The sequence below is a fragment of the Melopsittacus undulatus genome, chromosome 9 (assembly GCF_012275295.1).
Source record: "Melopsittacus undulatus isolate bMelUnd1 chromosome 9, bMelUnd1.mat.Z, whole genome shotgun sequence".
NCBI lineage: Eukaryota > Metazoa > Chordata > Aves > Psittaciformes > Psittaculidae > Melopsittacus > Melopsittacus undulatus.
In genome coordinates this window covers 39,321,256-39,346,259 of record NC_047535.1, presented here as the reverse complement: position 1 = coordinate 39,346,259, position 25,004 = coordinate 39,321,256, and the positions used below count along the sequence as shown (strand labels likewise).

Genomic DNA, 25,004 nt, shown 5'->3' with positions numbered 1-25,004 from the left:
AGGTAGCACAGAGAGGACAAGGCAGCAAAGCCATAGGCACTGCTGACACCGAGCTCCTGCCAGGGCATCTGGTGTAGAGCCAGACCTGTCTGGCACAAGTACAGAGCAGAGGGAGGCGGCGTGTCCTGTTTCATGACAGATACATCTGCCATACAGATTTGGTACTAATACCAACAGTTTCACTGAGGCATTTCAAACGTGGCTGCTGAGAGTCCCCGAGATGCTGCAGATAAACAGCTCTGTCTCATTAGGCTGCAACATAACTGATGTGAGATCTTCCAGTTCCACCAGTTTCACTCCTTCCTAAAGAAAGCGCCATTCCCAGCTGAACCCCATGGTTACAACAGTAGTAACAACTGAACAACACACGTGGCAAAGTGGCTGTGTCACTTGCAGCAAGTGCCCCAGTTCCTGTTCAGTTATCTGGCAGGACAAGAAGCTTGCCCACCCTCTAAGATACAAGCACTAGAGAGGCTCTGTCAAGAAGCAGCTTTGCTCCTCTTGCTCTCACATAACTGGTGGGGATCGGTGTGTACTGTGCTGCTGGTGCCCTTCAAACCTCACAGCATTTTCCTCATCCTGGCCTGTTTTAAAAATAGGTGTTTCTGAGGTCTGGGAGTAACTGGAGCAGCTCGGTTGACTTCTAAAGCATAATCCCCAAGCCAGCAGGAGGGGTGCTGGCAGCCTTGGCAGCATCAGACCTCAGTCTTTGGCAGCGTCTGGATCTGCCTTTGAGGAAAACCTGTGAGGATGCTGCTGACAGCCGTTTAGGAAGGGACAGTTCTATCTCCTGCGAGATTCCTGCAAGTGGAGAATGAGTCCTTAGAAGCTGCCTTCTGCCCCTTGTGTCCTTGTGAGCATCCGGGGGAGCCCTGGCTGGGTCTGTGTGGTGTCCCCAGGTACAGATAGGCTGGTCCAAGGCAGGTGAGCTTCATGGTAAACCAGCGAGTGCTGGAAGAAGGGAATCAGCAGTTCCCACTGTGGCTGGTTTACCCATGGTAACCTTTTCCAGTTGCCTTTTTCTGGGGTTCCTCAACTCCTGTAACACTGGTGGCTGAAGAAGCTGCTCTTGTCTCAGGTGTAACTGATGGTGTGTGTGCAGTGTTGGTCGATAGGGAATGGCTGTGGTCTGAGTTCAGAGGGGGAGGTTTAACATCTTGCATGTACCTTGCAGACACAGCAGGAGGAGACACTCCAGAAGCCCACAAAGGACCAGCAGTTTACAGTCCTTCTCGATACAGCTACCAGGTAAATTCTTTCCTGTCTTACCTGCCCAGTCTGAAATAAAGCTTTTAGCAGGATTTGGGGGATCTGGGTTTGGCTGCCAGTTATTCCCAATCCGGCTCCACTGAACACCCTTGGCATGGGAAGGAAGTCAGTCTGACGTGCCTTTTCTTCTTCTCTCCACTGCCTTACTCAGCTCCTGCAGTCTGACAGTCCCCAGGCAGAGTCACAGACCCTTCTGCAGCAGAGTTCCTCCCCCTACAGAGGACACCTCACTCCATCTCCTGGGTACAGCTACCGAGCAGCAGCACAGAGGACAGGACACAGCCTCTCCCATGGTTCCTCAGAAACACCCCTCTCCTCCTCCTCCTCCACCACCTCCTACTCCAGCCCTGCCCACTCGGTCTCCACAGACTCCTCTGCCCTGTTTGCAGGGAATTCGGGGTATTACAGCAGCCAGCAGCACTCTGGCAGCATCAGCAGCAGCCTCCTGAAGAAGAGCTGCCCTGCTGCTGCCAGCCCAGCACAGCAGACGGCTGTGGACTCCTCTTTGTCCTCCGAGTCGGGCTCCCAGTCCTGCACAGGCACGTCGGGCTCCTCCTCTGCCCCCCCAAGTGCCAGGTCACTACAGTCAGACTTGAGGACTATGAGCCTGCCGAGCTCGGGGCAGTCTGTGCTCTACCAGGGCTCCCGGGGGGCAGTGATTTCCAGTGCACAACACTATCAGCACCGCGGGGGGAGCAGTGTCCATCAATACAGACTTCAGCAGCTCCAAGGTTCTGGAGTAAAGACTCAAACAGGACTTTCCTAGGGCTGCCTGGACTCCAGGAGGACAAAACTGCCCATAGCTCCTTCCAGTCACCTCTGGAAGTGGCTCCTGGGCCAGTGTGGGGAAGCTTGCACCCGATGCTGGGGTGCCAGGGGTCAGAGGCTGAGGTCTGACACGCACGGGTGAGATTTGTGAGCAGTGTTGGCCTCTGGCCTTGTAGGAGCAGGCGGATTCCTCTTGAGGCAGAGACTGTAGCAAAGCTGTTCCCTGGCACGTGGGTGCATTGCAAAGAAATAGGCAAGTGGTTGAAGTGCAATGACTGCGGTGCAGCCTCTGCCTCTCGTCCGTGCCCATGGCCGTAGTCACCCATGCAGCACGGACGGCTTGCTGAACACGAAAGCAGTTTTCAAGGCAAACCTTGGGGGAAGTGGATCTCCAAATCCCAAAGCTCTCTCCATAGGTCAGGTTCTCGGTGCAGGCTGGGGAGGGCTTCAAATCCGTTACGATCATTCCAGTCACGAGCAGACGAGCGCACGCTCCCGGCCGGAGCTTTTCCAGGACAACAGAGCCTCCGCAAATGTGAACTTAGCACGGGGAGGGGTGGGGGGGATAGGGAAGGGGTTGGAGTGCGTGTGCCTATGGCTGCAGAGCATCCGGGATGCACTGGGATCGCCGCTCTGTGAGCAGGAGCGGTGCTGCGGGTGACCGGGGATGGGGGATGCTCGGTGAGTCAAGTGATGCTGCGGGATGTCAATCCCGAGCCGGACACGGTGCGCTGTCTGTTCGATTCCATACGATTGCCAGCTTCTTTCTCACTTGTTTACTGTAATATCGGGCGTGTTTTTATTTATCTAATTTTATATTCAGTTATAACCATCGTAGGTTAGCTAATATATGACAGGTGTCATCCCTGGTGCTGCAGTGGAACTTCTCCTTTCTCTTGGATAACATAATGCTGTGAGTCCGTCTCCCCTGTCCTTTCAGCCGCAGTCTTCTTCCTTTCCGGGTTTTGTTTTTCGGTTGTTTTCTGTTTGGTTTTTTTAGGACTGTTACAGGTTTCTCTGCATTCACAACCCAAAATCAGGTGTAGGGGGAGACTTTTAAACTATTGAAAACAAACAGAGTTCACTTTCTCACCCTGTCTGGCTGTGAGCGTGTCGGGATGGGACTTGTCACCGCGCCGTCGGGTGGCTCTATACTGTATCATATAGGTGTAAACTTCACTCGGCTTAGCCCTGGGGGTGCAGCCCCCCCCTCGGTGCTGGGCAGGGCACAGGGCAGGCAGGCTCTGCCCTGCCAGGGGCCATGGGGGTAAGGGGAGCCCATTCCTAAGGCTCCGGCACCTTTGGGCGCAGCAGTGGGGCAGGAGGGAGGGACCCTGGAAAGCTCTTGGAAGGGTGGGGGCTGAGGCTTCTTCCTCTCGTGGAGTTTTTACACCGTGCTGTAACATTTGAACTTTCACAAGAGATGTAATAATTTTGATAATAAAAATACTTAACTTGAAAAAAAAAACGGTATTTTTGAGAGTTTCTTTCCATGGGGGGATCAGGGGTTGGGGGGGGGTCTCTCCCCTGTCCCTGCAGGGTAAATGGAGCCTCACAGGAGCAGCTCTTCCTCTGCCAGGGGAAGCCAGGGGCTGTTGCAGGAGGAGAAGGAAACTCCTTGAGCTTCCTACCTGTGCAAGAAAGCTGGGCTGGGGCAGCCTGGACAAGAGAAGGCTCCTGAAGGGGAGACCTGAGAGCAGCTCCAGTGCCTAAAGGGGCTGCAGGAAACCTGGTGAGGGGCTTGGGACAAGGGCCTGTAGGGACAGGACAAAGGGAATGGCTGGGGGGTAGGTTCAGTTTTCCTGCTTGCCCTTTGAGGAAGCCTGAGATGTGCAGAGCCTGGAGCAGGGCCTCAACCCCCCTCACTGCCAGGTGTGAGCCAGCAGCTATAGTGCTCCATGGGGAGGGCTGAAGCACTCCCAGTGACAGATGGGACCCTCCCACCCCACCTCCTGCTTTGCTATGGGGTGGGACAGATCCTTTCCCTCCCCTTGCGTGCCAGCCTTTGTGGATGAAGGCTCAGCCTCATCTTCCCCTTCCCCACCGCAGCTCTGGCACCCACCCAACCGCTCCCAGCCCATGTGGCTGTGCCATGGTCTGGTCCTTCACCGTCACCTCCTCAGCTCCCAGCGCAGCCCGTGTCCCGCTCCTCCCCACACCACAGGCCTCCGAGCTCGTCTGGTTTGAATTATATTTCTCAATAAGGTTTTGTGAAACACCGTATCAAACTTTGTACTAAAATACAGATATATTACAGCTACTGTATTCCTTTCTCCACTGATCCGTGTGGGTTTTCTTCCTTGGTTTGGTTTCCGATGCAGCCGGCAGCAGCACTCTCCACTTGGCAATTCCCGGGCGCTGCCGGCACCGGGAGGCTGCGGCCAGCCCCGCTCCAGCGGGATGCCCGGGGACCGGCGGAGGGACACGGCTGGCAGAGCCCGTTGGCAGCAGCACCGGCGCCGTCCCGGGTGACTTTGGCTCCCAGACGGTGTTCCTGGGCACAGCTCCGTCCCTTGGGCACCACTTACCTGCTCCACCAGCTCCTGCAGCGCCCTTCATGGCCATCCCCAGCGGCTCCGCTGCCCGTGGCCGTGCTCCTGCTCCGCTCCCAGCGCCTGGGTCCAGCCCTGCCAGGGGTCCCTCCCCTTGATCCCAAGGGAGCCCTGCGAACAGCCCCCGGCTGCTCGCACTGGGACGCAGCCGGTGCTGAGGACGTTATTGCATTGCAGGGGCTGCAGCGACCCGAGCCCCCTGCGGTCAGGAGCACGGTCCCAAGTGCCCGGTGCGGGCACCGGTGTCGGTGCCGGCTCTTGGGTGCTGTGTGTGTGCGATGGAGGCTGGGTCGTGCTGGAGGCTGCCGGCTCCCTGCGAGCTGCAGCCAGGGCTGGGAACACCGGGGGCCCGGTCACCAGTGGAGATAAAAGCACCGTATGGGGATGGAGGGGGAAGGCGTTTGGCAACAGCCCGCGGCCAGCTCGGGGAAGGGGCTCGGTGGGATGGGGGGTCCTGCACCCACCGGGGGGTGTTGGCATGTTCGGCTGCTCCCACTTACCAGGGTTACATTCAGCAGCGGTGCCCGTGCCGGGGGGGGACAGGACACATCCCGTGGCCTGGCCACGCACCGGGAACACCGCGTGTGGGGTGGGGGGGGGGGGGGTGGGGGGGGGGGGCTCGGGTCACTTTACCCTGTTTAAAGAATATGAATGTACACGTAAAAGTAGGGGCTGAGGCTCCCCCCGGCCCCCGGCTGCGGGGCAGGGTCCGGAGCTGTACAAAACGGGAGCAGGAAGGGGCCCGGAGCTGGGCTGGAGGCAGCGGTCGGGGATGTAGAAATCGGTTAAAAACTCTGTTTTCTCATCGGAACGAAGCCGCGTTCGGACGCTGCTCTCGGAGGGAGCGGGGTCGGGGCGGCCTCCCCCGCGGCGGGTGCATGGGATGGCGGTGCCGGCGTGGACATGGAGGCACGTCCCCGGGACGCGGTGCGGCCGCTGGCAGCAGATGAAGGGCGGGATGAGGAGGGTCCTGCTGCGGGCGCTCGGCCCTATATCCTCTGCGGGGAGAGCAGAGCCGGTGTCGGGCAGGACCCAACGCGTTGTGCCACCAGCGTGGGCCATGCACGGGCTCGTCCCCATTGCCCTGCGCAGCCAAGGGGTTCCCCCACCCCATCCCACCCGGATGGGGCCACCCAGCACAGGCAGGGCTGAGGGATGGGACAAGGACACTCAGGACTTACCGCAGTGCCAACAAAATCTGCGGAAACAGAAGAGAAGGTGTCAGGCACGGAGCTGCAGCTCCCTCCCACCCTGCTTCGCCCATGGGATCAGGCTGCTGGGGGAGCTGAGCCTATCCTGGGCTATTCCCACCCGGAATCCCCCCTCCATGGCCATGGAGCAGGACCCCCCTCAATGCTGCGCTCACCTTTGCTCTCTGTCTTGAGCTCCTCGTGCAGCAGGTCGTTCTGCCTGTTGCCGAGGACGAAGGCCAGGAAGGAGAGGATGAGGGCATTGAGGATGCCGATGATGGCCAGGATGTAAGCCCAGCGCACGGAGCAGTCGCCCAGGGAGTACTTCCCTGTCTTCTCCCCGCACATGTCCCGTATGGTCTCTGCATCCCAGCCGTCGGGGAAGATCATGCAGCCCAGCACCAGGCAGAGCGCTGCAGGGGGAAAGGGGAGGGGAGCATCAGAGGGGATTCCAGGTGCTGAGCCTGTCCTCATCACCAGGAGCTTCCTGTACGTGGGCAGGAGCTGCAGGAATGCTGCAGGAATGCTGCCTGCGGAGGGGGTCGTTGTCACCAGGAGCATCCGAACTTCACAGCCTGTGCTGAGCAGGGAGACGTCAGGGAGCATGGGGATGAACGAGAAGGGAATGCTGAGATGAAGCCCGTGACTGTCAAGGTAAGGAGGCAATGTTTGCTCTCATAACTACAGCAAGCAGTAGTTAATAGTGAGCAGCACCTGAGCTCTGGAGCCAGGCTGAGAGCTGGGCTGGTTCAGCCTGGAGAAGAAGGCTCCTGAAGGGGAGACCATAGAGCAGCTCCAGTGCATCCCAATGAGCCGCACTGCCCACTCTCCCAAGGGAAGGGCAGGAATGCTGAGGTTAATCCATGCTCCAGCACATAACAGCACCCGCCTGCTGCTGCCTGGTTCCACCTCCTTCATCCACCTTACAAACCTGCTGCAGACAGAGGTGAGCTCTGCACCCTGATGCACCTCCATACACAGCCCTGGTGCCACCCTGGCACTGCACAAGGAGCATCTCCTACACAGCCACGTTTGGGACCGGAGCAACCCAAACCCATCCCCTCTGGAAAGGAACCAGCAGCAGTGGTGTGTGCTGTGTGGTAAGCAGTGAGGAGCTGCCTGTCCCTCCTGCTGACCAGGGCACCTTGGAGCTAGATGGCAGAGGGACAGCCTGGAGATGGACACTGGCTGTAAGAGCCTTGCTGCTATCAGTGGAGGGGAGAAAAGAGCCACAAGTGGGTGGTGAGGCCCAAGGAGAGAGAAGTTGGGCAGCAAGAGCCCCTGTCAGCACAGAGAACAATGGGGCTGTGCTCCAGGGTGGAAGAGGGTGGGAAAAGCACATAAACGTAAGTAGGATATGAAACCAATCATCAGGTGCCAGTCCAACCTGCTGTGCTCTTGTGCACAGCCCTCGCCTGGTCCCTCCAGCAGCCCAATAACAGCCCCTGGGTCCCTCTTTAGATTCTGCATCAGTATTCGCTCTGTGCTTCTGAGCATCTATTAGGGCTCCAGATGGATCCAGCTGCATGGGTAAAGCAGGAGGTCACCGAGAGCCACCACAGGTACATGTGTGAGGGTCTGAGAGGACATCAGCAGGTCCCACATGTGGCACCCAGGGCAGTGCTGCAGGTGGATTAGTGCATGGAGGACACAAGAGACAGGGTTGGAGGTGAAAGCAACAGCTCAGAAACACAGAGCACATGAGCCATCGGTGCAGGGAGGCTGTCACAGCACAGCCATGGGCACAGGCAGCCCAGCATGGATGGGGCTGGCTCTAAGCCTGTGTCTGCCCTCCCTGGTCCCTCCTGTCCCTGTGTGCCCGCTCTGCACTGGCACCAGGGCACGGGGCAGTGCCCACCCCCTGGCTGGCAGGGAATGAACCTGTGTGCTCACTGCCAGGGCAAAGGAGCGTGTCCAAGCGCATGTACCCACATTCTTCTGCCTGAGGGCAACCTGAGGCCTCTTCCCACAAGGGAAGCTCAGCAGCTCCCTGGCCATGCAAACCAGGACTGCTCCTGGTGAAGGGCAGAGCTCTCCTCTTCCCATCCATCCCACATGTTCCCAGCACTGAGCTTCTGTCCTCTGCTCTGTCACAAGCAATTCCCTTTCCCGTGTGTCCCCAGGCTGCCTGTGTCCTGGAAACACCTTCCTGTGCCTGCAGCACGGAGGGACACGGAGCAGAGCAGGAACAAGGAGACGATCCCTGAGGTGCTGCCCTTCCCACCGGGCCCCTCGCAGTGGGTCTGAGGGACATGAGGATGGGGCTCTGCTGCTATTAAAGAGGAACAAACATAACCCAATTCCCATCCATTTTGCTTTAAATTCCCATTCTCCTGAGGGTGCAGTGCCAATCCCTATGGCAGTGGCACTGAGGACCAGCACTTTGTCACGCACCACAGCTGCCATCCCTCCCTCAGGCCCTGGCCTCCAACTCCCTCTTCCAGAGTTTTCCCAGTTGGAAAGATGGATTTGAGACTGGGCCTTCTGGTGCTCACAGGGGCAGGGTGTATGGGGAGAGATGCTGCTGGGGCTGGGGGTTCAGCCCCAGGGAAACTGGTAATTCCTGGCTTGTTTTGCAGGTGGATCATGGCTTGAAGCTCCTCAGTGCTTCCTTGTCACTTACAAATGAAACGAGCCCCTCAAGGACCTTAGATATCCATGTAAAAGAAATTAATTGAAGGGAATTCAGTGTTGTGACTTCGGCTGCAACACTGGAGCAGGATTTCAGCAGAGAGATGAGGAGGCTCCTGGCAGGACAGCATCCCTCAATGGAAGGTGTATGTAGCTGATGCGGACTGTGAGTAACCCACATTTGCTGGGTACCCGGCTTGGGCACACAGGCTTCTCCCTCCCTCAGGTTCAGTGCCTGTCCCCTGCCCGCATGCACATCACTCCCACCCTCACTGCACTCACATCTCTCTGCCAGGGGTCGTTTGGTGACCCCCAGCCCCTCGTATTTCCCTTGTACCAAAGGGGAGGAAGCTCTATGTGCCGCATGCCCACAGCCGCTCGCTGCGATGCTGTGCTATCAGCACATGGGGGTGCCCACTGGGGATCCCCAACATGGAACCAACCAGGTTGGAAAAGACCTTTAAGATGATCAAGTCCCACCTTTACCCCATGACTGCCAAGTCCTGGTGTCCCTGGGTGCTGCGCAGCAGCCCTGAATCCCTAGGGAACAGGGGATGGGATGTGATTTAGGGTCTGGAGTAGCTGCTTCTCATAGGAAACCTCCTCAGAGCTGAGCACTGAAAGGAAAGGGAACAAACAGATCTTCCCTCCCTCCTTTTCCCCCATCCTAAAAATAGAAACCCCTCACAACTAAATGAAACCCAAAGGCAGCACGCTTGGGATGGCAAATCCCGGCCATTTACACAGACAGCAGCTTCCTCAAGGCATTCTGCTCCACAGCCTGTTTGTGAGCCAAAACCTCAGCAGATTCAGAATGGAGCTAGTTGGTGGTATGAATCCGAACTGACAGTTACTTTATCTGGAATAACAGTTATGGGATGCCAGCTCCAGGACATCAGAGCCTCAGTCCTTCCCTGCGGCTCTGCAGGCACGTTAACAGCTACTACGGGAGGGTCACGCTGCCTCCCGATGCCTGGAGCATGGAGACGCTGCGCTCCCATTCCTGCTGCACGGCAGGGGAAGCAGGAGGAGGATCTTCATGAAAGGGTTTCTGGGGCCAGAAGCTGGTATTTCAGTAAATACAAAGGGTTTTTTTTAGTGATGCCTCCTTTTTGCTGCAGGGTGGGCAGAGGGAAGCTTGAAGATCATTTATTGGCTTTATTTCTGCTATTAGGCAGACAAAAGGCTTCAGGCTACTTCACCCTCAATCCCAGCAGCTATCCCAGTTACTTCCTAGCTGTTTGGAGCAGTGGTTATCTGTAATCCACTTTTTCATTAGGAATTTCATATTCATAACATATCATTTCATTAGGACTTTTATATGCATGAAAACAAGTCCTAACCTCTCCACAGACATGCCAAAATGATGCTGTGCAGCTGCACAGTGTGAGGGGGCCACACTCAGATGGTGGCAAATACACCTCAGGTGAAGAAGATAAAGCCACTGATCAAGGATCTGCCCCTGTCCCTGCTTCACAGGCTGCTGGGAGGGAAAGGCCCAGCTGGGATGTGAACATAACTCCAAAGGGGGTGTCCCAAAGGAGGAAAGGGCTGGGATGCTGATGGATTATCACATTGCCAGGTCTCTGATGGCACACTTAGCTCCAAAGTGCTGCTGATAAAGATAAACCCCAGCTCTATGGCCAGTGACACAGAATGGCATCCCTTGTGTTGTGCTTGTGCCTGGCCTGAGGGAGCTGAGGGGTCTCATCACTGACTGATGGACCTGAAAGGCAGGGAAACACCTTCAGAAGTGGCCAATCACTCTCTCCATGCTATGGGGGACCCTGTGCTCAGTCGGCTGCCTCTTCTGACCCCCACTAGACTGTAAGTACAAACCCAAAGCCCTAGAGCAACTCAGAGTGGTGCTGGTTATGGTGTGTTCCTGTGCTCTGGACCCCAGGAGATGGCTCTATGAGGTCCTTCAAACAGAAGCATCCACAGAATCAGCCCAGCTCCTGTCCCTGCCCTCCATGGAGGGCAGACAAGAGGGATCACCCTCACAGCCCGTTTCTCTTCAAGTAAGCATCATCCCATGGGGTTGCTGGAGGAGCTCCTCTCCTAGCTTCGAGGCCTGGCGTGGCACCAGGGCGCTGTCAGTCATGCAGCTGTTGACGTGCTTATGTGAAAGGCCCATTTCTGTTTTATAACAGACGGATTTAGTGAAATCTCTGGTTTGGTGTTCCTGGGATTTGAAGAGGGCAGATGGCTGCGCTAGCCGCGCTAAAGCACAGGCTTTCCTCTTCATTAGACCCAGTTCCCTCCTGGGGGGGCAGTGGCTTTTGAGCTGGAGCTTTCTGGGAAGCTCTAATTAAACCCTTCCTTGATTGCCGTCCACTAATTAGACATTGATGATTCAAACCTTCTCTTTTCTGAAAGGGATACTGAATTCCCCATCCTCATCCTCCTGCCCCCTTCCTGCTCTTGGTTTCCCTGCTCTGAAGTCTTTCTACTTAGCAGCCCTGGATTCTGTACTGGCTATCCCATAGGGACAGGATGGACCCAGCTCTCTGCCTTGCACCTCCTTAACCTGGTTTTCACCAGTGAGACCATGAAACTTTAGATCTTGCTGTTGCTTCTGCTGTAGTGGTGCCAAGTTCTCCCCCAGCTAAAACCTCACTGAGGCAGGAGGAATGCCGTTCCCTTCTCCAAGCCCTCTGCTCTGGCACATCTCTCCAGCCTCCCAAGGCAGGTGAATATCCAAAGCTGGACATCACACTGGGCCAGCCCCTGCATTGGGCCACATCCCTGCCTCATCCATGGGATTTAGTCCATGGTGTCCTCTCCATGGGTCACAGCAGCTCCTTCTCCATGCACAAGGTAACATCCAGCTGCAGCTGCCTCTGAAATGCCCAGGGAAGTTCAGGCCTGCCAGGACACACCACTGCCTCCATGTCCTGGCCCTTCCTGGTGGTGGCTGCAGCCTCTCCTGCAGGACAGAAGCACCATCCCCATCTCAGAGCACTCTGTTAATGGAGTGGGGCCAGAGAAGGGCAACAGAGCTGGTGCAGGGCCTGGAGCACGACGGGGAACAGCTGAGGGACCTGGGGGGCTCAGTCTGGAGATAAGAAGGCTCAGGGGGGACCTGATGGCTCCCTACAAGTGCCTGACAGGAGGATGGAGCCAGGAGGGGCTGGGCTCTGCTCCCAAGGAACAAGGGATGGGACAAGAGGAAACGGCCTCAGGCTGCACCAGGGCAGGTTTAGATGGAGCTGAGGAACAATTCCTGCCCCACAGGGTGCTCAGGCATTGGAACAGGCTGCCCAGGGCAGGGCTGCAGGCACCATCCCTGCAAGTGTTCACACAGCGTGGGGATGAGGCCTCAGTGCCATGGGTTAGGGGTGGCCTTGGCAGTGCTGGGAATGGTTGGACTGGATGAGCTTAAAGATATTTTCTGGCCTGATTGATTCCATGATTCTGTGAATGACACCTTTAGTCTCCCCAGCACGTACAGGCCATGTGTTTGTGCTGCTCCAAGCCCATGGCCCCTGCAAGCCACACACTCAGCGTTCCCACAGGTGCAGTTGTGAGCAACACAAGTGAGCCACAAGGTGCAAAGTGTGTGCAGGGACAAGGCCCAGGGCAGGGCAAGAGGCACCCAGAGGTGACAGAGCAGGGTGCTGAGCTGGGGCAGGACAGGAGGCACTGGGGAAGAAGCCCAAAGCTGCCTTCAGTGCAGTGTCCTCTGCCACAGAGCTCCCTGTGCAGCAGCAGCAGCTCCGAGCCACTTGATTAAGCTGCTGACAATCAGTAGGATTTGGGCTCTGAGCCTGCCTTAAACTGGTAAATCTTCTGGGCAGGGAAAATTAAAGATGAAGGAATTTCCTGTTAAGCCAAAGGCCTGGCTGTGGTCCTGACCGGGGTGAGGAGAGGGCAGGCTTCCCAGCACAGGCTTCCAGCTTGGGGGGCTGTGTCCTCCAGCATCAGTGACTGGGGCCCTTCTCCAAGGGAGAGGGACTGGGGTCCTTTCATTGGGAATATGGGGGCTCTGAGCCCTTCTGGTGGAAGCTCTGCCTCTGTTCACTGGGGAGTAACACACACACACACAGTGTCTCTCTACAGGTGTAAAACTGGAGAAAGAAGGAAGTGAAGGGTCTTTTCTCAGGGGGTTTCTCCCAAAAGGAGAGACCCTCAGTGAGGACTGTGCCTGGAGGTCTGTGCACAAGGGGATGCTTGGGATCCTTATCAATATACGCACCAAGTCCACTTCTGGAGAAAAGTTTGGGCTGCTGTATGGTGTCACCTAAAGGACTGAGTCTATGAGGGTGTTGGGGTACCCCAACTATGAACCCCCATCTATAGTGGAGTTTATGTATAGGAAGCTAAAGAGGATCTATAGACAGGGCCAATTTTGGTGGGAATAACTGGGCTTGAGCCTGTGATCACTTCTGAGGGACATCAAGGCACAGTGTGTCTGTGGGAAGCAATGTACTCAGGGTCTCTTTATTAAGGGGGCTGGGAAAGGTCTGTTCTCACTGCCCCTTCATGATGCTGCAGGGAGGGGGACCAAGCACAGCATCTCTTTAAGGGGGAGCTGAAGGGTCTGTCTGTGCACAGGTGCTTTAAAGAGCTGGAGGGTCCATGCTTGGGCTCCTGCAGTGATGGGGTCCCTTCAGGAGCTGGGTGTTCCCCTGGGGGTGGGCTTGCTCAGGGATGCCCTTAGGGCTGGGCAGATGGGGAGACCAGTCCCTGATGTGGGGGGTCTGTGTCCCCAGGGCACTGCTGGTCCTGGGTCCAGGGTGTCCAAAGGCATCCTTGCAGCTGGTCCTTGACTCCATGGGACAGTCATTGCAGGGTGCCCCAAGGCTGGTCCCTGGCTTGGGTGTAACTGTGTGCTCCAAATGCAGTGCCTGGCCTGGCTGTCCTGAGGTCCTCCAGCCTGTCCACACGCCCCGGGGCTGGTGCCTGTTCTGGGGCACCCTGAGGTGGGTCCCTGATCCAGCTTTCCCACTGGGCTTCCCTATGGAGCCCTGGGTGCCAGTGCCCTGAACTAGTGTTGATTCCTGGTGCTCAGTCAGTGCTAGTGCCTGGCCTGGGAGTCCCAGGAAGCCCTGGGGTGTTCTTGGGCCAGCTCCTGGCTGGAATACCCTATGGATCCACAGCAATCATACCCAGCCCCGCATAATGAAGCCACAGGCCCTGATACCAGTGCCTGGGGAGCCCCGAGCGCCGGTGCCTTCCCATTGCTCAGTCAGTGCCAGTCCCTGACCCGGCTGTCCCAGGAAGCCCGGGCGCTATTTCCTGGAATCCCATCCCCGCATCGCTTGGCCCTTGCCCATCTTCCCTGAGCAGCCCCCGGTGCTCCCGGGGTGCCCCCCGCCCCTCGCCCGGTGCCGGGCGGTACCTGCCAGCAGCTGCATCCAGGCGCAGATCTTGTAGACGGTGGCGGTGTTGCAGAAGAAGAAGAGGGCGAAGCAGGTGATGCAGCCGAGCGTCAGCACCATGGACAGCAGCACGAAGAAGGCCGCCGCCTGGAAGGCGCCCGACGGGATGGTGCTGAAGTCGGTGAAGGAGCCGCGGCACGACAGCTCCCGGCCCGCCAGCCCGCTGCCCACGCAGTAGTGGAACAGCCCGAAGTAACCGGGCTTGGGGGTGTTGACGCTGTCTCCCACCCAGTACGGTTGGATGAAGACCACCACGTTGATGATGGCGAAGCAGATGGTGAAGATGGCCCACAGCACGCCGATGGCGCGCGAGTTCCGCACGTAGTTGTCATGGTACAGCTTGGAGGCTTCCTGCGAGGGCAGCATCCTGCCGGTGCTGGAGCTGGGGGGGGGGGCGGGGAGGGGGGGGCTCGGCAGCGGGGACCCCGCCCCGGGGTAAGGGGATAAAGGAGGGGGGGCCGCGGCCTAGGCGCGCCCGCGGGCTGCCGGCCCCTGCGCCACCCGCGCCGCCATCTTGGCTGCCGCCTCTGCGCCCCGTGCGCGCCCCCGCGGGTGCGCGCCTCCCTCCCTCCCCCCCCCCCCCCACCACTGCGGAGACGAGCCGAGAGCCGAGCCTGGCGCGCGCGCCCCGAGGGGAATCGGTCCTCTTCGGCTCCGCCCGCTCAGGGCTCGGGCCGCTCCGCCGAGCGCGCTCGGGAACTGTCGGCTCTATTCGGGCCGCCTCGGAGAGGCTCGGGGGGGGTCACATCAGTGGGGCTGAAGCGGAGGCTCCGGTACCCCCGCTCCACCGGGGCCGGCCCCCGGAGCAGCCCCGCTCCGTGCCGGCTGCTCAGCCACCCTGAGCCCGCACGCGTGTACACGTGTGAGCGATCGTGCTCGGGGCGGAGAAGCCCCCGACGGGCGGCGGCTCGTGCAGCCGCTTGGTGGGGCCGGTGCAGCTCGGTCGGTGCCAACGTGCTTGTAGAGGCGCTGGGAGCAGCGGGACCCGGTCCGGGCTCTCTCGTGTGCCCGGTGATGCGCCCCCGGTGATGTGCCCCCGGTGATGCACGCTGGCAGGTGCCCCTCAAACCCTCCCCGCCGGCCCAACCCACGGGTACCGGACCGCCCGTGGCCGGTGTGCGGCGGCTGAACTGAGCTGCTCCGTTCTCTTCCTCGTCCTGCCAAGGTTCGCGACAGATTCACAAAGCAGACACATGCAGTGTGTAAAACTCTTTGTATTCCCCCGCAACGGAGCCGCCCGCCCGGTGCGGGACAGCGATGCCCGTTAACTCGGTACAAGCAGTCCCAGCGTAGCGCCCGCACCGCTCTGCCGGTGCTACCGCTCCCCCGGTAGCTGCCACCGGCTCCATGCCTGCGCTCCCCCCCCGAGCAGCCGGTTCGGGTTCCTCCCCCGGGGCCCGACCACCTTCGCCCCGTCCCTCCGCGGTCCTAAATGCGGTTTGCGCAAAGCCTCGGTGTCCCGCAGCTGCCGGTGCCGGGGAGCACAGCCCGCTCCTCGGCCGGGCCCCGCTCTTCCCGTGGCTCCAGGCCTTCCACCGAGCACCTCTGCACCGGCGGCTTCCCGGGACCCGTTCTCATCCCGGCGGAGGGCGGCAGGACCGGGAAGCGCCGAGCGCAGCGCCCCGACAGCGCGGCCGTCGCATCCGGATGACGCCGCGGGCGGACGGAAGCAGCGTGGCCGCCGCGCTGCCGGTGACTGGGCGAGCGGGCGGAAGCGGCGGCGGCGGCGGGCGGGGCGGCGCCATGGGCCGGCGGCGGTGAGCGGCGCGGGATGGCGGCGGCCCGCGGCTGCCCCCCGGCGGGCTGCGGGGACCGTGCCCTGGCCGAGCTCCTGCTCGAGTTCTCCCGGGCTCAGTACCGAGCGAAGGACGGCGGAGGTGCCGCCGCCGCTAAGGTGGGGGCCCGGTCCGGGGGGGAGCGGGGGTCCGGTGCGGCGGGCGCTGACCCGTGTCTGTGTGCAGGTGGAGCGGATCGAGCGGCGGTGCCTGGAGCTCTTCGGCCGCGACTACCGCTACAGCGTCATCCCCAACGCGCACGGCGAGGTGTGCGCGCACTACCCGCGGCACATCGTCCTCCTGGAGCGCGATGCCGGCCCCGGCCGCGACCCGTAAGGCTCCCGGTACCCCCGGTACCCCCTCCCCGCACTGCTGGCAGTGGCTTCGCGTCTTGCCCCGGGGGAGCTTCCTTGCCTGCCGCTCCGGGGCTGCCGCCGCCGGGGGAAGCCCTGTCGGGCTCGCTGTGCCTAATTATAGCGAGCGGTGTCATCCGGTTCCGGGCGCCCTTCACCGCCTGCCAGGGCTGCGCTCCCGGGGCTCCGGGGTGAGAGCGGTGACTTGAGGGGTGCGAAGGGAGCGGGACGCTCGAGCAGAGCCGAGCACGGGGTGAGCTCCTTCCGAGTGTGTTCGTGGCTGGGAGCGGGGCTGTGTGATGCTCTCCTTGGGCACTGGAATGGGTTGCCCAGGCAGGTCGTGAATGCTCCATCCCTGGCAGTGTTCAAGGCCAGGTTGGATGAAGCCTTGGGTGATATGGTTTAGTGTGAGGTGTCCCTGCCCATGGCAGGGGGTTGGAACTGGATGATCTTAAGGTCCTTTCCAACCCTAACTATTCTATGATTCTGTGATTCTAAGTGCCCATGGTCTTGCTGGAAGGCCTCCGGTTAGAGAAAGTTTAGTTTGGGAAGCGTTTTGAGGTGGTAGGTGCTGCTAGAGGCTGCACAGGTGGCAGGAGTTCTGCCCTCACCACACTGCATGTGTCAGGGGATGCTGCAGGTTAGGGAGTAGCGGGAAGTGCTGGCTTGCAGTTTAGCACAAGTCTAAGCCAATCTCTCTCTAGACTTTGACCTGCAAGCTTACAATGGCATTAGTCTGACTTCTGTCTGTTAGCTGCTCCTTGTGGCTCCAACCACAGCCTCTCAGCGTTTGTTTTCTCTTCTGACAAAAGCATACTGCAGTTTTGCTGCTTGAACTGTGTCCATGACAAGAGTAACACCATCAACAGGATGGTGGTCACTGAGTTCTGCTCCCGTGTCCAGCTGCCCTGCCTGAGGAAGGCAAACTGTTACCCACACTGCTGGCACGTGGGCTGGGTGCTGGGGGGGGGGCTTTTGAAAACAGGCCCAGCTGATTGCCAGGTGGGATAATTCCTGCTTACTGGTTGGATCAGGTTGGAAATGGTTAACCAACCCTTGCTGCAAAAACAGGGAAGCTCAACCCTGCAGCTGTAACTGTGTCCGGGAGTGTTTTTAGGGAAGAGAAACAGAATGCTTCTGCTTTTCTTGTTCTTGCAGGAGGAAAGGATGCTTCATTCCCCTGATGAGTGTTCAAAATACACTCAGTGCCCTGTTTTCTTCCAGAGCTTTGCAATCAGCACTGGCAATTACACTTGAGTTACTGATTCTTTCCACATCTCCATTTGCTGTCCCAGAGAGTCATTGAAACCATGGCCTCCATCAGCCCTCTCCCCCTGACTTCTGGGTGATAACCTCTGTAAAAGCTGCTGATCATTTTTAGACAAATCTGGGTTTCATTTCATCGTTGTACTTTATGGCCTAATGATAAAACAGAGACTGTGCTTCTGTGTTACAGAACACAAATGAAAAGGATGCTCCTTCTAGGTCTTTGTCTGCTTTTCATCTTGGTAATGTTCTTAACCAGTTGGTAAGATCTCCTTGAAGTGTGCAGGGTGCTTCTCACCTCTTCCCAGGGTTTCTGGGAGCAGTTCTTGGCTATGTGAACTCTGCACTGCCCCATCAGCTCTGCTGCTGCAGCTTATTCTGAAGCCAGGCAGGGAAGCAGCAGCAATTGGGTATTTTAAGCCCAGATTGGTTTCTTGATGCTGTTTCCTCTATGGCTGGACAGCTGGAGCAAGAAGGGATGCTTCCTCCTCAGAGCTCCTGACAGAGCTCTGAAGTCAGGCAGGTGCAGGGGGTAGCAGGAGGAATTTAATGCATGGTTTTGGCTCCTCGGTCAGATGCTGCTCACAAAGAGACAGAGAAAGTAGCACAGTGAATTCTGACACCCAAGAGCTTCTTTGCTGCACTTAGAGACCTCTGATGTCCCCCCAGAAGGAGCAGGCAGATGCTGCAGGTGATGGAGACAGAGGGATGTGCTCAGTTCTTTACTGTGGCTGTGCCTGATGAAAACATTCAGATCTCAGACACAGGCCTTGTCTTTGGTTTGACCTGACCACTACTGTGATGTGTCTGCCCTCCAAACGTTGCTATGGCTACTCAAAGACAAGCAGCTTCAGGCCTAAAATAGAGTTGCTCTTACAGGAAATGCCTCTTGCATTTGAAAAGATTAATTCATGTTTGGGGTCTGATTTTTAGGGGCATGGTGGGCAGGGAATTAAGGCAGAGATAAAGTTGCCCATCAGTGCCTTCTGAAAAACAAACTGCTGAAGGCATCTCCCCACCCAAACACCTGAAAGTCAAAAGAATGAAGAGTTAAGGGGCACTTTATTCCTTCCACCTCATTCTCCACCTTGTGCCAGACAGCCTGAACGCTGCTCCTTCACACTGCTGGTGGAGTGCTCTGCTTTCTGAGCCTTTTTCAGTTGAGTTCCTGCTACCTGTGCTGCATTTAAGCACTTCTCCCTCCAAGAGCCTCACACCTGCTCTTCAGAGCAGCCTTTCCCCTACTACAGCACTCTCCTTACAACTATGTTTATTTACTATGTTTACCTCTAGCTTTGCTGGTGACGGTTCTTGAGATAAGAGTGGAGCATGTGTTGTGTGCTGAGAGGTGAAACCTGATGTCTCAGCTCCTGGTGAGGTGCTTCTCTTACAGTTGCTGATATCCCAGGCATTTGTGTTTTGCTGAATCCTGTATTCTGGACTTGGAAGCAGTGCTGTGGAACTATTCTGGTAGCACCATCTTCAGGTTCTTTTTTCCCTCTGTATTTGTGTTTGCAAAGGAAACATAAAGACACGTAGAAAAACAACCCCACAACCAAATATGTATGTCAGAATCTGTCAAAGTTTCAAAATAGTTGGGAATTGCATACAAAGGAATCTCTTCCCAAGTAAAACAGTACTTATAGAAGTGTCCTACTGCTCGCTAACTTCAGAGGTGGCTCGTATATGAAAGGGATGGGGATCCCAGGAGATGCTCTGTGTACTGAACCCAGTCTCTGTCCGCTAGGTTTGAGAGCACTGTGCAGGTTGGCAAGCTGCAGGACCTCATCAACCGGAGTAAGATGGCAAGATGCAGAGGCCGATTTGTCTGCCCAGTCATCCTGTACAAGGGAAAGGTAAAGGTTCATGGATCACCTGTCTTAGCTTCAAAAATGACCTTTCTCCCTCTGTTTGACCTATGCAGCCACATCTTCAGGTGGTTGTCACCTTTCTGAAGCTGTAAAAATCCTTCCTTAGGTACAAGCAGGCAGCCTGTAGTAGCAGGTAGCCTGTCTAGGCAGCATAAATCATCAGGGTGGCTTCAGGCTATTTTACCCCACCATTGCACTGTAGAGGTAACATTTCCTCCATGTCCCTTGTGAGGAACCAAAGGTATTTGGTCTTTGGGAGGGGAAGGACAGCTATTGCCATGTTCTGCCCTTTACTCTTCCCAGCAGTGAGCTCCCTTTGAATAACTTTTCCCTCTGAAGAGAAGTCTCCCTGTGTGTTCTCTGGGGAGGCAAGATTGCATTAATGCTCTTATGAATGTGTGGGCTGGTCTGCAAGGGGAGCTGTAGGAAAGTGAAATTACATTCGTTTTCATGTGGATTAGTTAAACTGCATTGAAGCCCTGTAGGAATAGTCTCATTTAGAGTTTAAATAGCTTCATTCAGTTTTCTTTAGTTCACTTTAGAAACACTGGATGAATAGCAAAGTCACACCTGTGACCATTTTAATGTAGCTTAACTGAAGCCATCGTGGGCTGGACCTGCTGACCTTTACTGCCTGCAGTCATACTGGGACTGTCTATAACCTTATCCACAGGAGTGTGGAAATAAGACTCAAGCACGGTGTTAAGAGAGCACAGAATGTGCTAACTGGGCAGGAGTTGACTGTATTAGTGAATTGGAGAACTAGAAGTGAAAATGTGATTTAAAAACCAGCTACAGATAAAGGCACTTGGGAGTTTAATGTATTTGGAGAGCTTGATTTGGAGCAGGGTTGCAGGGGAGGCTGCTGAGAAGGTCATTGCTGTAGGTACCAACCAGTTCTATGTAACATGACAGCAAATAGGCTGGAGTACCTGGAAGGGAAAGACTCCTGAAGCATGGTGATTAACAACTAAATCTTCCCTGCAGCATATTTGCAGATCAGCAACACTGGCCGGCTGGGGAGAGCTCTATGGGCGCACTGGCTACAACTACATCTTCTCAGGTGAGTGAGGAGCTGTTTGTCACTGTGTGCCTGGTCAGGCTTGTCAGTGCTGGGACACTGACCTACACACAAGTGCAAGATCTTCCTAAGAGCCCATGCAGAGCTCTAGCATGGGCTTGAGGCTGAAGAGTGAGTTATGGGAAGCCTGTAGGCAGCCCAAAGAATCAGGATGCTGATGTAAGGCAGCCCAAAGAATCAGGATGCTGATTCCAAAACATGGGAAGTGGGGATAATAGAAGAAAGGATAGGAACTTACTGATGGCTCAATTGATCATTTGGAATCAAATCTTGCTAGTGGTGACATACACTGGACTGTAGGGAAAGCTCTTCAGGGAGTATTGGGTAGCTGTAGTGTGGGTAGCTTGGCTTAACAAAGCACTGTGTAGCACTATTGGGGTGTCCTTCAGGCTGTCAGTAGTGGATTGACCTGCCTGGGTCCTCTGCAGTGACAAGAGAAGACTGGGCTACATTAGAAAATGGGCTTTTCAGGAAGAGGAAATGTGGGGAACTACTGAGAGCATGTATGTGTGGAGGGAGGGTGCCAAACTATGGCCTTTTTGGGCATGCATGTCTTGTCAGATTGGGAGTCACATTGGTTTACACAAGCTTCAGTTCTTAACACTTCATTGCAGGAGGTTCTGATGATGCTTGGGCAGATGCAGAAGACATCTCAGAGGAGGATTCCGCACTTAGGTTTGTATGCATCACTGGAACGGGGAAAAGGGAGTTTGAATCCTAGAACACCAGGTTGGAAGGGACCTCAAGGGCCACCTGATCCAGCCTTTCTAGGCAAAGCATGACCTGGACTAGATGGCCCAGCACCCTGTCCAAAGCTGGGGAGTCCAACCCTTCCCTGGGGGGATTATTCCAATGGCTTGGACCAGAGCTGGCTCAGCCCCTCAGGGGTTGGACGAGGCTCCTGCTATGCAGTTTATGGCTGGAAACACTTCAAGAAAGGATTTGTGGCAGTGTTGTGCAAAGAATCCCACTCACTGTGGTCAGTCATTGAATTCCAGGCTCTTCATCTTGCTTTGCCTTGTCCTGTCCTGCAGGAATGCAGACTCCCAGCTGTTTGACAAGGTCAGAGGACACGACATCAAGCTGCTCCGATACCTGTCTGTGCGCTACATCTGTGACCTGATGGTGGAAAACAAGAAGGTGAAGTTTGGCTTGAAGTGAGTCTGGGTTCATTTGTTTTTCTGCAGCATAGCCCTTACATGGAATTGCTATTGGGCATGCCCTCAGCATCCTGGGAGCAGTCCCACATCAGGATCAACTGTAATTGACTTCTATAAAGAGAAGCCCAAGGTTTTAGGCCAGAGAAAGCTGTATCAATGGGCAAGATAGCTGCTATCACCTGTCTTCTGCAGTCTGAGTGGTTTTTCTCTGTAGAGCTTGTGATGTGACAGTCCCCCCTTCAGCAAGGGCGGAGTGAAGGAGCCCTCTGCTTGTGTATAGGAACAGGAGATGTTTCTCCTGGTGTTTCTCTCAGAGGAAAGCTTTAGTGGTTTTGGGCTGTACCTCATTACTTGGATGTATTGAGTAACTTCTGCTCACTCCTGAGTCAAGCCACGGTGCAGGGAGGTGTGACAGCTGTTTGGGTGCTGGTATTCCTATGTAAAGCACTCACAAATGTCTGTTCTCTTGTCCCCTGCAGTGTGACGTCTTCCGAGAAGGTGGACAAAGCTCAACGTTATGCTGACTTCACGCTTCTCTCCATCCCATATCCAGGTACAGGACTGATGTCCAGAGGGACTCCCAAGGGACAGGTGACAATCTGCTTCTGGGAACTGGGAACTACCTGTGTGTCTGTGTGGTGACATGACTGTGGCTTGCTCAGTGTTCCCTGCGGTCCCTGAGGGGAAAAGCTGTTTTACACTGTGCAGTAATCTGGCTGCTCTGCTGGTGTGAGTCAGCATTAGGCACTCGTTCAGGTGACAAAAGAATTTCTCAGCAGTTCCAGTTAATTTGAGTGCAGAGAAAGAGTCCCAGAGGTGGAGCTGGGGTTAAGATGGCCTTTGGAACCCCTGCAGCTCCAAACTACTTGATGCAAAACACGTATCTTACCCTGTGTTATATAAAACCCCAATTCCTAAGACTATTCCGTAGTGCTGGTGTTGCAGAGCACCATTGTGAGATGTCCTCAGTGCCAGGGAGAGCTGTTAACCTGAGCCTGCCATGTGCAGCTCTGATGCAGACCACTGCAGCCTGTCTCCCTGGCTATATTAGTCCCTGTGCCTAGCAACCACTGCTGGGTCACTCGCTGTGCTCTTAAAGATGAGCTGAATATTGCTGCCTGCCTGCTGATGTCAGGCTCGGTGATAGGATTGGATGTGAGATTGCTGTGCCTGCGGTCTGTCTACAGGAAAGGACTCTTCCATGCACACAGAAAGGAAGAAAGCCAAACCAAAACCCACAAAACTGTTGTGGATGATCCAAACCCCAACTTTTCCTGGATTACTGGTTGTTGTCCTTAAATATACATTTTGTTTTATAGAACCTAGAATGGTTTGGGTTGGAAAGGACCTTAAAGCTCATCCAGTTCCAACCCCTGCCACAGGCAGGGACCCCTTCCACTGGAGCAGCTGCTCCAAGCCCCTGTGTCCAACCTGGCCTTGAACACTGCCAGGGATGGGGCAGCCACAGCTTCTCTGGGCACCCTGTGCCAGCGCCTCAGCACCCTCACAGTGAGAAATACCCCAGTGTAAAGGTGTATTTCCTTTTACACACAGAAATCGGTGACAATTCAGAGAAGCTGCATGAGGATTTCCATCGAGTTTGCCGTGCGGGTTGCTGAGCTGTACAGAAATACTGATTTCTGTAGCCCATGGCACAAGGATATACATGTTGCCAGGTCCTTTCCAACCCTAACTGTTCTATGATTCTGTATTCCTCACCAGCCTGAGAACATGAGAGAGACAGCATACACAGGCCTTTTGCAGGGTTTGTAAAGGATGAGGAACAAGAGAGATCCTCTTGGTTTAGATGACCAAGTCAGTGTCCAGACACAGAATCACAGAATACTTTAGGTTAGAAAGGACCTTTAAGGTCATTGAGGCCAACCATTAACTCAGCACTGCAAAGCCCACCACTAACCCATGTCCCTCTGTGCCTGTCTGGGCTGAAAGGCTTGGCTCAGAGTGGGTTATCTGTAGAAACTGGTGCTCTCCATTGCAGGAAACCCCTCTGCTCCATTTGACTGGTGTTTGGCACTTGTAGATGCCAATATTTACTGCCATAGTCCCTTGTTCTTTGCTTTAAGCTGTTGTTCAGTCAGAGTTAGATCTCAGCTGACAAAGTGCTGCCTGACTCTGTGTTTCTGAGGGTCACTCCTGTCCTTTTAGAGACTTTTTTCCACCATTGGAGTTACCTGTGACTTGCAGGGTAGGAATCATTGCCTGTGTTCAGCACTGGTGTTTCAGTAGTGTCAGGGACACGCTGGTGCTGCTGATACACACCCAGTACATAGGGAGAGGTGTTTGTGTCCCCTGCAGGCAGCCTCAGTGCTAATGGTGCTGCTCAGCTGTGACAAGTGACTGCAGTTTGTAGCAGAGACTTCAAATAGTTGATGGAAAAGAGCAGAGCCAAAGGACAAGCTTCAGGAGCGAAGGGCTTGGGGGAAGCCTTGGAAGTGGTTATGTACCTGCTTCCTTCAGATAGGGCAGTTGGTGTGGTTGAAAGAGGGAATGTGAGAGAAATCACAGCAGCCTCTGGCAGAGCCCTTTCTTGTTGCCTGCAGCAGATGCCCTGTGAAAGCTGCCTTTCCCCAGGGCTCTGCCAACACCTCCTTTTACTGGTTCCTTCACACTCAGCATGTCAGGCTGATGCCTTTAGATCTGTGCAAAAGCCCTTGGCCCTGGAAAGCGCTGCTCCTTGGTGAAACCTCTTGTTTGGAAAGGAATGAAACCAGTCCCTCAGACTGCACATTAGCTGTGAGTGTGGAGTTTGCCCTTTGCTGTGTGAGTGTGTTCACTGCTGAGTGCTCGGGGTTGTGCTGCTGGGAGGCTGTGCTGCACTCACTGATGATTACTGCTCTTCTCTTCCCGCAGGCAGCAGTTTTGATTAGTTTGGTGCTTTGGAGCCCGGGGCTGCCAGCACTTCCCGTCCCACAGGGCACTTCAGTGGGTAGATCTCAGTCAGCTCAACTGTTCATTATCTCCTCTTCTTGCAGGCTGTGAATTTTTTAAGGACTACAAAGACCGGGATTATACAGCTGAAGGTCTCATATTTAACTGGAAACAGGTACATGGGGGTTACAAAATGGAGACCTGTGGGATTTACTGGGCTTTACTCGTCTCAGAGTTCTTGAGCAAGGTCTATATGTCATAGAATCATAGAATCATAGAATAGTTTGGGTTTGAAAGGACCTTAAGATCATCCAGTTCCAACCCCCCTGCCATGGGCAGGGACACCTCACACTAAACCATGGCACCCAAGGCTCTGTCCAACCTGGCCTTGAACACTGCCAGGGATGGAGCATTCACAGCCTCCCTGGGCAACCCATTCCAGTGCCTCAGCACCCTAACAGTAAAGAATTTCTTCCTTATATCCAATCTAAACCTCTGCTGTTTAAGTTTCAACCCGTTACCCCTTGTCCTATCACTACAGTCCCTAATGCAGAGTCCCTCCCCACCATCCCTATAGCTCCCCTTCAGATACTGGAAGCTGCTCTGAGGTCTCCACGCAGCCTTCTCTTCTCCAGGCCGAACAGCCCCAACTTTCTCAGCCTATCTTCATACAGGAGGTGCTTATTCCTGATCACAAGGAGGAAGCCCTCAGGACAAACAAAGCAGTGAATGTATTGAATTGCTAATTGTAAAATCTGTATGTAAAGTAACTGAATTGTTATCCTGGAATGCTGCTTGAGCTCTCATGCAGGGTA

The 25,004-nt window shown here is 55.7% G+C and overlaps 3 protein-coding genes across 4 annotated transcripts in view; 2 read left to right on the top strand and 1 right to left on the bottom strand.

The window, feature by feature from the left end:
- SETD5 (SET domain containing 5) overlaps positions 1–2,283 on the top strand; it is a 61,929-nt gene extending 59,646 nt beyond the window's left edge. Inside the window, exons 23-24 of the mRNA XM_034066536.1 lie at positions 1,175–1,248; positions 1,421–2,283. Of these exons, the coding sequence (XP_033922427.1) occupies positions 1,175–1,248; positions 1,421–2,035 (689 nt within the window). The 3' untranslated portion in view covers positions 2,036–2,283. The remainder of the gene's footprint in view (positions 1–1,174; positions 1,249–1,420) is intronic.
- Positions 2,284–5,254: 2,971 nt separating this feature from the next.
- On the bottom strand, positions 5,255–14,162 carry LHFPL4 (LHFPL tetraspan subfamily member 4). Its single transcript, XM_005142116.4, has 4 exons — positions 13,755–14,162; positions 5,956–6,192; positions 5,771–5,787; positions 5,255–5,587 (listed from the first exon to the last, which is right to left on the bottom strand). Exons 1-4 carry the CDS (start codon positions 14,158–14,160, stop codon positions 5,579–5,581), a joined length of 669 nt encoding a protein of 222 aa, XP_005142173.1. The 5' UTR covers positions 14,161–14,162; the 3' UTR covers positions 5,255–5,578.
- A 1,358-nt stretch (positions 14,163–15,520) lies between these two features.
- Positions 15,521–25,004, top strand: part of MTMR14 (myotubularin related protein 14) — a 28,966-nt gene continuing 19,482 nt past the window's right edge. For both annotated transcript variants that reach the window (XM_034066438.1, XM_034066437.1), the window contains exons 1-8: positions 15,521–15,688; positions 15,756–15,901; positions 18,936–19,044; positions 20,047–20,122; positions 20,755–20,815; positions 21,175–21,297; positions 21,780–21,853; positions 24,294–24,364. In XM_034066438.1, the coding sequence (XP_033922329.1) occupies positions 15,566–15,688; positions 15,756–15,901; positions 18,936–19,044; positions 20,047–20,122; positions 20,755–20,815; positions 21,175–21,297; positions 21,780–21,853; positions 24,294–24,364 (783 nt within the window). In that variant the 5' untranslated portion in view covers positions 15,521–15,565. The remainder of the gene's footprint in view (positions 15,689–15,755; positions 15,902–18,935; positions 19,045–20,046; positions 20,123–20,754; positions 20,816–21,174; positions 21,298–21,779; positions 21,854–24,293; positions 24,365–25,004) is intronic.